At 43.5% G+C, this 13,747-nt stretch overlaps 1 protein-coding gene across 1 annotated transcript in view; it reads right to left on the bottom strand.

Moving 5' to 3' along the window:
* Positions 1 to 395: 395 nt before the first annotated feature.
* Positions 396 to 13,747, bottom strand: part of TAF3 (TATA-box binding protein associated factor 3) — a 112,745-nt gene continuing 99,393 nt past the window's right edge. Inside the window, 4 exon segments of the mRNA XM_044280046.1 lie at positions 396 to 944; positions 3,562 to 3,668; positions 7,756 to 7,876; positions 7,878 to 8,009. Of these exon segments, the coding sequence (XP_044135981.1) occupies positions 833 to 944; positions 3,562 to 3,668; positions 7,756 to 7,876; positions 7,878 to 8,009 (472 nt within the window). The 3' untranslated portion in view covers positions 396 to 832.

Raw genomic sequence — 13,747 nt, 5'->3', positions numbered from 1 at the left:
CTTTCAGATGAAAGATAACAAATAAGTGACACTGCTTTAAGTGGCAATGTAAAATAGGCTGACACAATAAGCACATTATTTGGATTTACATGGAAATATACTGTTCTGATTGGGAATCTGCACCCAATTTGGTGCAAAAGCCTAAGGGACGAGGAGACCAATAAATGCCAAGTATGTGCACACTGATGTTTAGACACATGGTTAAAAAAAAAAAATAACATAAGAGCAAAAACAAATCTAAAATATATTACAAATATCAATGAAAAAAAAAAAAAAAGTCTCGGAAAGAAGTGGAGAGAATAGAAACATTTCTTTAAAAATATATATATATATTTCACAAAGCAAGAGTCATTTATTTATACTAGGAAAAAAAAAAAAGACACCAAATGGAAAAAGATGGTTTATATATTTTTATAACAAAATATGGACTTGACACAAATATTGGTACAGGAGTAGAACTTCTTTTCATACAGTTATCATCCGGTACAGCAAATATATCGAGAGTGAAATGGGTCCAGTCTCCTTAGAGTCTTTTTTTAAAATCATTCACTACATTTTACAGATTTATCAAATAGGCTACAAGTTCAACTTGTGAAGACGAAGTATATCTATCATACAAGAAAAAAAGAGCACTGGCGTGGAAAGTGGAGAGAGTTCACAGCGCCCTCATCGTCCCATGCCTTGTGGCGGAGCTTCACGTGGCTGTTCTAGATTTTATTCTGAGGCCTTCTACATGCTCGCTTTACAGAGCAACCCAGAAAAAAGTAAGCCATAAGCTCCTCCATTAGATGAAGCACAGACATTTTAAGCCAAAAAATGTTCCCTGGAAGTCTCAGTGAGCTTTGTGCTTCCTTTTTTTGTGCTTTTTATCTTTCTTCTTGCCATCACACTTTGTACAAAACCACTTATCTGCTGATGGCTCCGCTGTTAATCCAACACAAGGCCTGAAAAGGAAACCGATTGAAAAAAATAAGAACAAGATACAAGAGCGAAAATACACAGAATACATAGCCTCAAAAGTAAATAGCTGAGCTGCCACGATAGTAATGAATTTAAATGTACCCATCATGGATGTGCTGAAGAGGCAGCCATTTTGAGGGATATATAAACATTCACCAGCCATTAAATGACCCCCTGAAGAGATATCCACTAACATAAAAGGTTAGTATATAAAATGAGAATGCTTGAACTGGGAGAAAACGTCTGTAAGTGGGTAAGTAACTGGCTCAGTGATAGAAAACAGAGGGTGGTTATTAACGGTACACACTCAGATTGGGTCACTGTCACTAGTGGAGTACCTCAGGGGTCAGTATTGGGCCCTATTCTCTTCAATATATTTATTAATGATCTTGTAGAAGGCTTGCACAGTAAAATATCAATTTTCGCAGATGACACTAAACTGTGTAACGTAATTAACACTGAAGAGTGGATAGACAGGAGGCTTGGGAAGATAAGTGGCAGTGAGGTTTTAACACTGACAAATGTAAAGTTATGCACATGGGAAGGAATAATGCAAGTCACCCGTACATACTAAATGGTAAAACACTGGGTAACAGTGACATGGGGGAGGATCTAGGAATTTTAATAAACAGCAAACTAAGCTGTAGAAACCAGTGTCAGGCAGCTGCTGCCAAGGCCAATAAGATAATGGGTTGCATCAGAAGGGGCATAGATGCCTGTGATGAGAACCTAGTCCTACCACTTTACAAATCACTAGTCAGACCACACATGCAGTACTGTGTACAGTTCTGGGCTCCAGTGAACAAGGCAATCATAGCAGAGCTGGAGAGGGCCCAGAGGAGGGCAACTAAAGTAATAACTGGAATGGGGCAACTACAGTACCCTGAAAGATTATCAAAATTAGGGTTATTCACGTTAGAAAAAAGACAACTGAGGGGAGATCTAAATACTATGTATAAATATATCAGAGGACAGTACAGAGATCTCTCCCATCATCTATTCATTCCCAGGACTGTGACGAGGGGACATCCTCTGCGTCTGGAGGAAAGAAGGTTTGTACACAAACATAGAAGAGGATTCTTTACGGTAAGAGCAGTGAGACTATGGAACTCTCTGTCTGAGGAGGTGGTGATGGTGAGTACAATAAAGGAATTCAAGAGGGGCCTGGATGTATTTCTGGAGTGTAATAATATTACAGGCTATAGCTACTAGAGAGGGGTCGTTGATCCAGGGAGTTATCTGATTGGAGTCGGGAAGGAATTTTTTATTCCCCATAAGTGAGGAAAATTGGCTTCTACCCCACAGGTTTTTTTTTTTGCCTTCCTCTGGATCAACTTGCAGGATGACAAGCCAAACTGGATGGACAAATGTCTTTTCGGCCTCATGTACTATGTATGTAATGCTTTATGCGGAAAATAGAAATCTCCATAACAAGTGTAAATGTTCAGTACACAGGAGCACAGTATAATAGTAGACAGGGACTGAAATCATTATGATCATTTAGTGCTAACCGTGCTACCCATAGCTGTTCTGATGACTGCTATCACTCCTGGAGGAGAAGGCCACTGCCAAACACCATGGGTGCTAAAATTCAAAGTTGGGAGTCGGGAGCTCCCAATACACAGGATCTGCTGAAAAAGGTAGGTTAGACTGACAGTAGCAGAATGTGTACGGGGGCCTTAAAGCTGAAATGGACACTATGAATGGATCTTTCTGCTGCTGGCTCTGTCTACTGTGTTTTTCCGGCATCAGAGGTTGCTGAGAATAGCTGATTGGTGGGTGTGCTGGGTGTCAGACCCCCACTGATCATATATGGATAACCTATCCTAAGGTCAGGTCATCAATATCTAAAAAATGGAAAAACCCATGAAATAGACTTTGGACAAGCAGCCGAACATACATGTAAAATTCCTGCAAAGTGTAATCTACTTGAAAATACATAAAAATATACATTTCTATGTAGATAAATTTAACAGGTTTCCTAGAAGCTTGTTAATATACTGTGCAAAAAGTAAAGCCGCAATAGCGCTGAAAAATATGAAGCGCCTGATCTCTGGTCAATCTCTGCAAGTTTAACTTTCCTGTCAATCAGCATTACTCCATTTTTGCACTGTGCAGATAAACAAAGCCTCTTAGCTTCCTGACCATTATCAGCATATTTAAAGGTGTAGAATAAGCATTGTGTTTATAAATGGCGAATCTGACCAAGAGATTTTCAGGTATCTCTACTCCAAACAAGCTCTTTACTTGGGAGATTTGCACATATAGAGAGCAATACTTAATACCCAGTGTACTGGTTGAGCGAAAATATGTTAAATCATGCATTTCATAGCAAGATATTCACTAAAAGGTCACATCACACAAATACAAAATAAAGGATCAAAATACTACTTAATAACCAAGTCATTTAAGAGTCCATACTACTCTCACATAGGAAGATGCCTACCAATGTAAGAACACATCGGTGAAGAACATTTTCTATGCTATTCAGTGAATCCACCAAAATATTGCCATATGGCAACCCATTTGATGTTTGTCATTCCCTCCATCAAAATAATGGTATAAAGCATTAAATGATTTCCTCTAACATAATTTGCTTACCAATGATACCAGTCATCGCATCCATCACATCCAACCATAGGACTGCCATCATCGAGTTTATTACAACCTGGACAGATCCATATCTGATTACCCCATTCATCACGGATCTGTAAAAAAATGAGTGTATAAAATATTGTAGTATTATGTACAACTATACATCATTATCTTAATATTCCAGAGGGTTCCAAAGACCGACAAAACAAATATAATCTTTGAGCACTAAACTTACTGGGTACAATATAGGGCCAGAATAAACTAGAAGACACTAAGGTCTGAAGCACATGACTGTCATTATTGCAGTCTGCAAACCAAGGATCCGCAAAACATGGACACCTTGTGCAAACCCATTTTTCTCACTCATTACTAGAAACAACTATTCTTGTCCTCAATATGGACAAGAATAGGACATGTTCTATAAATTGTGGAACGGACACTTGGAAGCGGATCTCTCTCAGCACAAACAAAGATTAAGGTGATGGTGTGTCAGCAGCCGAGGACATGACCAACGTCCAAAAGCTATAAAAATAGAAAAAAAAAAAAACTACAGCATTCCCAAATGTGTTGTCCTTTATTCATCAGAAACCACTACACATTTGAACTACATCTGGGAGAGCTGCAGTATTATTTATGGGTAGACCTATGAATGGAAGGGTAGACCTATGAACGGAAGGGTAGACCTATGAACGGAAGGGTAGACCTATGAACGGAAGGGTAGACCTATGAACGGAAGGGTAGACCTATGAACGGAAGGGTAGACCTATGAACGGAAGGGTAGACCTATGAACGGAAGGGTAGACCTATGAACGGAAGGGTAGACCTATGAACGGAAGGGTAGATGGACAGGATATTTTTAAACTCCTATAGAAATGTCCTATCTTTGTCTGCAAAGTGGACAAAAATAGGACATGTTCTATCTTTGTTTGAGGGACTGTGGAACGGATGTATGGTGTGCTGTCCACATCTTTGACGTCCCATTAAAATAAAAAAGGTCCGCATCTGATCTGCAAAAAAATGTGGCTCGGATGTTGACGTAAAATACGGTTGCGTGCATGAGGCCTTATGATACAGTTTCTTAATATGCAAATTAGGCCTTTTGTGCAATGAGGGCGTCCCCCTTGATCTTTTTGCACCCACGCTCCACTCCATTCTGCGACCAGCCCCTCCCTCACTACTTTGAGTGACAGGGCCAGGCATTGGCAAAGCCCTCAGTGCACTAGAGGCCTAATTTGCATATTAAGAGTCTCGGAACAACAAAAGAAAATCAGCGTTTTAATCAGGTGAACCACAGCTACGTGTCTGTGTAAACAGTTGGATAGGGCGGTACCTAGTGACAGATTCCCTGTACGTCTATTATACAAGGACAAAGCCTCAGAATTGAGTAAGACATGCCTTTAATAATCCTGACTTCCCCAGAACCCAGATATTTGTGGAGCACAGGCGACCCTATCCGTACTGGAGGCAATCACATACACACAATAGCGTAAGACTTTTATTGCATCTTTACTTATTAGCCAAACTCCCTAGCTCAACCTGCTGATAAGATCAAGGGTATAACATGTTGTTACTCAGTAACTTTCCATTTACTTTATGACATCCCTGTCATTCTGAATTCAACTCCAAGTGAAACAAAACCAGAAACTAAACCCATTCAAGCTGGATAATTGAGTAAGTTCACTCAGTTAAAAATTGTTCTGCCAGCTATAATTATCATTTCCACTGCTGTAACTAAAGACGACTGCTCGGCGGGCATTTACTAGAGCCTGGACTGCGGTACAGGACAGGTCATCAAAAATAGGTGCTGAAAAAAGCATACTAATGTCACAGACATGCATTTACTACAGAAATCCATGATTACTGGTCCACTGTTCCCAAAACCTAAATAGAAATTGATGGAGAGATTTCCAAAGACACATGTGGACACCTCTCCATTCATTCTCCATCTGGATGTGGCAGTCCCCTCACCAGGCAGGATGGTGGTCATTAACCCCTATTCTACAGAGAGGTGTGGGTCCCATAGGTGCAGCCCTAGGTGTTCTGTGCAGGGTCTGTAAAGTTCCTCCTGGTCTTAGGTGATTGACATAGTAAGGCTCCTTTCACACCTGCGTTCAGGTGTCCGCTCGTGAGCTCCGTTTGAAGGGGCTCACGAGCGGCCCTGAACGCAGCCGTCTGGCCCTAATGCATTCTCAGTGGAGGCGGATCCACTGAGAATGCATCCGTCTGCCAGCGCTCAGCCTCCGCTCAGTGAGCGGACACCTGAACGCTGCAAGCAGCGTTCGGGTGTCCGCCTGGCCGTGCGGAGGCGAGCGGATCCGTTCCGACTTACAATGTAAGTCAATGGGGACGGATCCGCTTGAAGATGACACCATATGGCTCAATCTTCAAGCGGATCCGTCCCCCATTGACTTTCAATGTAAAGTCTGAACGGATCCGCTCAGGCTACTTTCACACTTAGAAAATTTTTCTAAGTTATAATGCAGACGGATCCGTTCTGAACGGAGCCTCCGTCTGCATTAATATGAGCGGATCAGTTCAGAACAGATCCGATCGAACGCAGGTGTGAAAGTAGCCTAAGTCATTTGAATCCTGTCCTCGCATGGACCTGTAATCTTGCACTTACATCACAATGCACATTCATTCTCGAATGAGAAAGGCAAAGCTACAAAGACCATCAAGAGTACAATTCCACTGACTCCATAGCCCTAAAAAAGGCCCTGTTTCTTGGTTCCTCAATTAAATGGATGATGCAAAGGAAGGCCTACCAACATCATTCTCGTATACAAGAAATTGGGTGCATGGCTAATACGGTCCATTGCTAACATTAAGACCTTTAGGGTCCATTCACACGTCCGTGGAATGGGTCCACATGCGTTCCGCAATATCTGGAACTGGTGCAGACCCATTCATTCTCAATGGGGCAGGAATGGATGCGGAGAGAACACTATCTGCTCTCCGCATCTGCAGCCGCATTTCCAGAGTGCGGCCCCGATCTTCCAATCCGCAGCTTTGGGAAAAAATAGAACATGTCCTATTCTTGTCCGCAATTGCGGACAAGAATAGGCAGTTCTATGGGGGTGCCGGACGGGTGTATGGCAGATTCGCAATACACTACGGATGTGTGAATGGACCCATAACCCATTACTTGATCTTTCAAAATTGTATTCCTAGTGTCTAACGCAGTGGTTCTTAACCTTGTTGGAGGTACTGAACCCCACCTAGTTTCATATGTGCATTCACCGAACCCTTCTTAATTGGAAAAATTAAATATGATTTTTTTCAAATTCAAAACATAGGTATATATTTATACATAGGTGCACAAAGTGAATAAAACCCTTCCCCTAATACACTGATGATCCCTCCTTTGCCTAATACACTGCTAACCCCCCTCCAATACAATGCTGACCCCTTAAATACAATACACAATAGGTCCTCCAAGCCCCTTTAGGGTCCATTCACACGTCCGTTGTTTGTTTCCTGATCTGTTCCGTTTTTTGCTGAACAGATCTGGACCAGATCTGGACCCATTCATTTTCAATGGGTCCTGAAAAAAAACGGACAGCACAATGTCAGAATTTTTTTCAGGACCCATTGAAAATGAATGGGTCCAGATCTGGTCCAGATCTGTTCAGCAAAAAACGGAACAGATCAGGAAAGAAACAACGGACGTGTGAATGGACCCTTACTCTTACCTGTAGTACAACAGGTCAGCTTAGCTCAGTGATGCCGGTGTCTGTGTGCAGGAGGGACAGGATGCCGCCGCCACCATGCTGTGCAGTCACTAGATCCGCCGCCGCGCAGCCGCCGGATATGACGTCATGTCGTCATATGCCGCTCACATCCGGCGGCTGGCGGAAGCAAAATAATTGCGCTCGCTTGGCTCTTCTGATCATGAGCCGCAGCGGGCGCAAAAGGAGTCTGAGTAACAAGAAATAAATATTTTCCTGTCTTGTGGCAGCCACCTATCAAAGCGGCCCCCCAGGGCCGGCGGCCGAACCCGTGAGACTGACTCACCGAACCCCTGGGGTTCGATCGAACCCAGGTTAAGAACCACTGGTCTAACGAGTCCTGAGAGAAGGAAGAATGGTGTAACGAAGAGAAGGCCAAACTATGGACACGTAAGAATTATTGACAGTAATAGGAAGGTAAGCAAAATGAAAACCATACAACACACACAAAAAATAAAAGGAAAGCACTTACCACATATGTACTGACCGTCTCTGTGACAACACTCCTATACGGTGTTTTAGAGTTGCCAGTGTTTGGTCCAGTGGCAGGGGGAGCTGGATTTGGAGCTGGCGATGCCGTCGCCTGGTGCAGGAGGTGCCTGCACGGGAGGTGGGACAACAAGAACTGGAGCAGGAGCCGGAGATGGGACAGGTGGAGGAGATTTAGGCAAGGATGTCGGAGCAGCACCTTTGGCGTCTGGAGCAGATACCACTTTACTGATAACTCTGTTAGGAGGGAAAGGGTAAAAAATAAAAAAATAAAAAAAATATATATAATAGATGTGAAGAGAGACAAGACCTTCCATTTTCCCCATAGGGTCTAGAGCAGTGATGGGGAACCTTTTAGAGACCGAGTGCCCAAACTGCAACCCAAAACCCACTTATTTATCGCAAAGTGCCGACATGGCAATTTACCCTGAATACCATAGTCCAATATGGTATATCTTCAATGTACTTTATCATTTAGCTATAATATACTGCCTACATTCAGTGCGCTGCCTACGCTGTTTATGGTGCGCCCTGTGCTGATGAATGGCAGGAAAAGTCTAAGGCATATTGGTATACCATAGACTTTTTTCAGTGTTCGGGTGCCCAAAGAGAGGGTTCTGAGTGCCGCCTCTGGCACCCGTGCCATAGGTTCGCCACCACTGGTCTAGAGTATGCACCAACAGGACCATTTGCAGATTAACCATTTAGTGGCTTGTTAGCTTTCTCTTTAAGACCAATCTTCAATTGAACATCTTTGGAAGTGCAGAAAAAACTAAAAACCGGAGCACTCTGGAGTCTTCACATGGACATGTGGGAACTACTTTAAAAGAGAGAACCATTATAGTGCTGATAACTTATCTCCAAGATGAAGGGGTGTCTGGGTCTTTTAGCTTCTTACATTAAAGACATTACAAATATTTGCTAATTCAATACTTCCTTCCTCAAACGAGGATCTGCGGCTGGCAGCAAAACAAATTCCTAAAGCGTGTAACCTCAGCAGTGACAACGCTTCCTGCTCTCGTCCTCGCCAGTGTCAAGAATAGTTTACACCAGGTTTCACGCGCCATGACTTCTCCCAAACCATCAAAAGTGCATTTCTAACAACACGGCAGCTAAACATAGGGTTAGAGCCGGTATTGAGAAGTATTACGACGACATGGACAGGAGCTTCTTCGAGAAGATCACTTCTTACTATAGCTCCAGAATACACGTATGGTTCATAAATTAAATTCAGAGTTAAATCCACGCTGGTGGCCTATAATTCATTGGAATTTTCGTATTCATACTAACTAAATGACATGGGCAGTGAGGTGAATTGATGCTCCAGATGGGGACAGACGTTTCATAAAAAAAAAAAATTAAAAAAAATTACCTGCTCACCATTGACATCGCATTGGTGAGCAGGTGTAATAACAAGAAGCCATCCCATTCATTTCAATGGGGCAGCTCGTTCCTGGTTTATACACTGCCTGTCCAAAAAAAAAAAAAAAAAAGTCCCCACCTGGATGTAACTAAGCAAATAGTTATGAGCCTCCTATTGGATAATTACTGCATGGGCGATTATCTTTCAGCTGGCAACAAGTTATTTAACCCCAACTGGTGCAATGAGTTGCTTCTCATTTCTTAAACAACCATGTCCAAAGATACATCTCGTGGTCGTGGAAAAGATGTTAGTCTGTTTGAGAAGGGTCAAATCATTGGCATGCGTCAGTCAGAGAAAACATGTAAGGAGATTGCAGAAACTACTAAAATTGGGTTAAGAACTGCCCAAAGCATTATTAAAAACTGGAAGGATAGCGGGGACCCATCGTATTCGAGGAAGAAATGTGACGGGAAAAAAATCCTGAATGATCGTGATCGGCGATCACTTAAACGTTTGGTGAAATCAAATTGAAGAAAAACAACAGTAGAACTCAGGGCTATGTTTAATAGGGAAAGTAAGAGCATTTCCACACACACAATGCAAAGGGAACTCAAGGGATTGGGACTGAACAGCTGTGTAGGGGTGTGTGTGTGTGTGTGTGTGTGCGAGAGAGAGAGTGTGTGCGAGAGAGAGAGTGTGTGCGAGAGAGAGAGTGTGTGCGAGAGAGAGAGTGTGTGCGAGAGAGAGAGTGTGTGCGAGAGAGCGAGAGTGTGCGAGAGAGCGAGAGTGTGCGAGAGAGCGAGAGTGTGCGATAGAGAGCGAGAGAGTGTGCGAGTGAGAGTGTGCGAGAGAGAGCGAGAGCGAGAGTGTGCGAGAGAGAGCGAGAGCGAGAGTGTGCGAGAGAGAGCGAGAGCGAGAGTGTGCGAGAGAGAGCGAGAGCGAGAGTGTGCGAGAGAGAGCGAGAGCGAGAGTGTGGAGAGCGTGCGAGAGAGAGCGAGAGCGTGCGAGAGCGTGCGAGAGCGAGTGCGAGCGAGAGCTGTGTGCGAGCGAGAGTGTGTGCGAGCGAGAGTGTGTGCGAGCGAGAGTGTGTGCGAGCGAGAGTGTGTGCGAGCGAGAGTGTGTGCGATATATATATATATATATATATATATATATATATATATATATATATATATATATATATTTATATTTATTTATTTATTTCTAGTGCTGGTCTACAGGAGGATGAATAAGAAATCTGTAATAATGATGCTGATTACAGATGTGCTGTGGAAGAGCACAGGACTCCGATCTGTCACACACTGACTGTTATTAGACAGTCTGTTTATGTGCAGTAATTAGATTTACATTCCTGCAGCGACTGCTTTCTGGAGATGCTACATTAATAACTTCTGTGCGTTTGCAGGGGGGAAATAAAGAAGCTTTCAAGGCTTATTGCTACCTGTAGAAGAGCTTTTCCAAAAATTCTACGCAGAGATTAGAGCTTTCACTGAATTCTATCATCTTAAGTCACCTTGCCTAAGATGTATAGCCAGTGCCAGGTAGGAAAGCCCTTCTGGAGCTACGCCCTGTATGCAGGCTCCATTTTTGCTTTACGTAGTCACTCAGCAGTCTTTAATGCGGCCTTCCAGCTGTTAACAGTTTTCATTTCTCCGTAATAAACCACTAAACTCCACATTGTAAAATAATTTGGAGGCCTATTAGCACGGCTATAAACACAGACAGTCCGTGCCAGCAGTCCATTGTTTCCCTCTCCCCCATTCTTCTCCCGGCAGGATCATTTCTTCCTCCTGAATTAATTCCACTCCTGGTTCTCCTTCATGGGCTTCTGTTGAATGAGCAATCTCCAGCGGAGTAACCCATACCGCCCACAGCTGTGTCCCACAATGGCCCTCCTGCTGCTAGCGTTACGTTTTCTGGAGGATTTGGTCACGCTGCCCTAACTGCTGCAGACACTGGCCTTATTCATAAAAACGTGCAGAAGGAGGGATTTTCAGCCGGATCCCTTTACCTGCTACCCCGCCACAGAGCAGTGGAGTCAATGGACTAGGTCATGAAATGCTTGGACTGGAATGCAAACCAACAGCTTGACAAGTCAATGTGAAGCCACCCGTCCCTGCCTAAACACCCAGAAAGAGCCGAGGTGAAGGGCAAGTGTGAACTGGAAGTGTCCACGGAGGGCAGTCTAATGATTCTTTACCTTCAGGATACAAACAATGTAGAGGTGGCCATTGGGAGCGCGAAGAATGGGAGCGTTCACACGACGTTACCAAAGTCACCCATACAAACACACAACCTATTGGGTTTCTCTGGCCATTAATGAGAATACGGATTCCTTCATATATTAAAAAAAAAAAAAAAAAAAAAAAAAGGAGCAGCAAGGGGTAGCCTGATTTTATTTATTTTTTAGGAGAAAAAAGTTGCAAAGGCAGTTATTACACAAGGGTGTGTGACAAGGCTGGGAAGGGGCGTGACCGGCAGCCACAACAAATTTATCTTCATTTATGCCAATTTTCAGGCGCAAAAGAAGCCAGAAATCTATGGCAGCTCTAAGCTACAGTAGGTTTCCGTTTAACAATTCTCAGGGTTAGGGTCCATTCACACGTCCGTATGTGATCCGCAAAACAGACACCAGCAATGTGCGTTCCTCATTGCGTACCGCACATCGCCGGCACTCTCATAGAAATTGCGGACAATAGGACATGTTCTATTTTTTTTTTTGCGGAACGGAAGCGCGGATACGCAAACGTGGAATAGCACATTCCGGCCCCATTGAAAAGGAATGGGTCCACCCACACCTGTTCCGCAAAAAATTGCGGAACGGATGTGGACCCATTTTGTGGACGTGTGAATGGACACTTGATAATAATCGTCATGCATATGCATGCTATTAATTTTCATGATTATGCAGTTTACTGGTCATTTTTCTGAGGATATTTGTTACTAAGAAGGTTATGAGGAAGCATGTTCCTGTTTGAACACTGAGTTAAAGGGGTTGTCTCTCACTTCAGCAAATTACATTAATCATGTAGAGAACGTTAATACCAGGCACTTACTACTGTATTGTGATTGTCCATATTGCTTCCTTTGCTGGCTGGATTCATTTTTACATCACATTATACACCACTCGTTTCCTTTCCATGGTTACAGACCATCCTGCAAGCCATCAGCGGGGTCGTGCTTGCACACTATAGAAAAAAGCGTTAGCCTCTCTAGGGCTAGTGGCCGGGACAGTGGGAGCTCACATAGGGTGGTGTTTTTTCCTACATTGTGCAAGCATGATGGATTGTAGGGTGGTCTGTAACCATGGAAACGAGCAGTGTATAATGTGATGGAAAAATGAATCCAGCCAGCAAAGGAGGCAATGTGGACAATCACTATACATTAGTAAGGGTCTGGTATTAACTTTCTCTCTGTGATAAATGCTATTTCCTGAAGTGACACAACCCCTTTAACCCAACTGGTTAATTAGCCCCCAATTGTGTGTATAGTTATGTGACTGTTCTTATAAATGTATGAAATTGTACATGAGTAAGAACAGCAGGGTTCGAAACACGTAGGTAGGCCATGCTGTCATTTTCAATAAAGCCTATGGTTTTTTATCAAGAAGCTAGAGCGCTGGATCGCTTTATCTTGCTTGTAGATTTCTGTTTAGATGCATGGACTGCCAGAGGATGCGCCAAATTTCTGATGACGTATCCAACAGCACAGGGGATATCAAAACTGGCACACAACATGACTGTCTTGATAAATCTCCCCCTATGGATTGTGTGTGTGGGGTGTGGGTGCTTACATGTATGTATGTGTGCGTGCGTGCGTATGTGTGATATATGTGTGCGTGCGTAATATATGTGTGTGTGGTGTGTGTGCACGCATATGTGCGGTATTGATGTGCGTGGCAGGGTTAAAGGGAATATGTGTGTGATCTGTGTTTGCATGTGTGTAGAGTAGTGGGGTATGTGTGTAGGGGAACTTACAGTATTTGCTGCTCAGCCTGGACTGAGTGATCTGTGTGTGTGCGCAATCTGTGTGGTGCGTGTGTGTACATGCATGTGTATATGTGTAGAGTAGTGTGGTATATGTGTGTAGTGTGGGGAACTTACAGTAGTTGCTGCTCAGCCTGGTCTGAGTGATCTGTGTGTGCGCGATCTGTGCGTGGTGTGTGTGTGTGTATACGTACGTACGTGTAGAGTAGTGTGGTATATGTGTGTAGTGTGGGGAACCTACAGTAGTTACTGCTCAGCCTGGACTGGGTGATCTGTGTGTGCGATATGTGTGTGGTGTGTGTGTGCGATATGTGTGTGGTGTGTGTGTACGTGCGTGCATGCATGCATGCGTACATGTAGAGTAGTGTTGTATATGTGTGTAGTGTGGGGAACTTACAGTAGTTACTGCTCATTCTGGACCGAGTGATCTGTGTGTGTGTGTGTGTGTGTGTGTGTGTACATGCATGCGTACGTGTAGAGTAGTGTGGTATATGTGTGTAGTGTGGGGAGCTTACAGTAGTTGCTGCTCAGCCTGGTCTGTGTGTGCGATACGTGTGTGTGTGTGTACACATGCATGTGTACATGTAGAGTAGTGTGGTATATGTGTGTGGTGTGGGGAGCTTACA

The sequence above is a fragment of the Bufo gargarizans genome, chromosome 2, assembly GCF_014858855.1.
Source record: "Bufo gargarizans isolate SCDJY-AF-19 chromosome 2, ASM1485885v1, whole genome shotgun sequence".
Lineage (NCBI taxonomy): Eukaryota > Metazoa > Chordata > Amphibia > Anura > Bufonidae > Bufo > Bufo gargarizans.
This window is presented reverse-complemented; position numbering and strand designations above follow the sequence as displayed.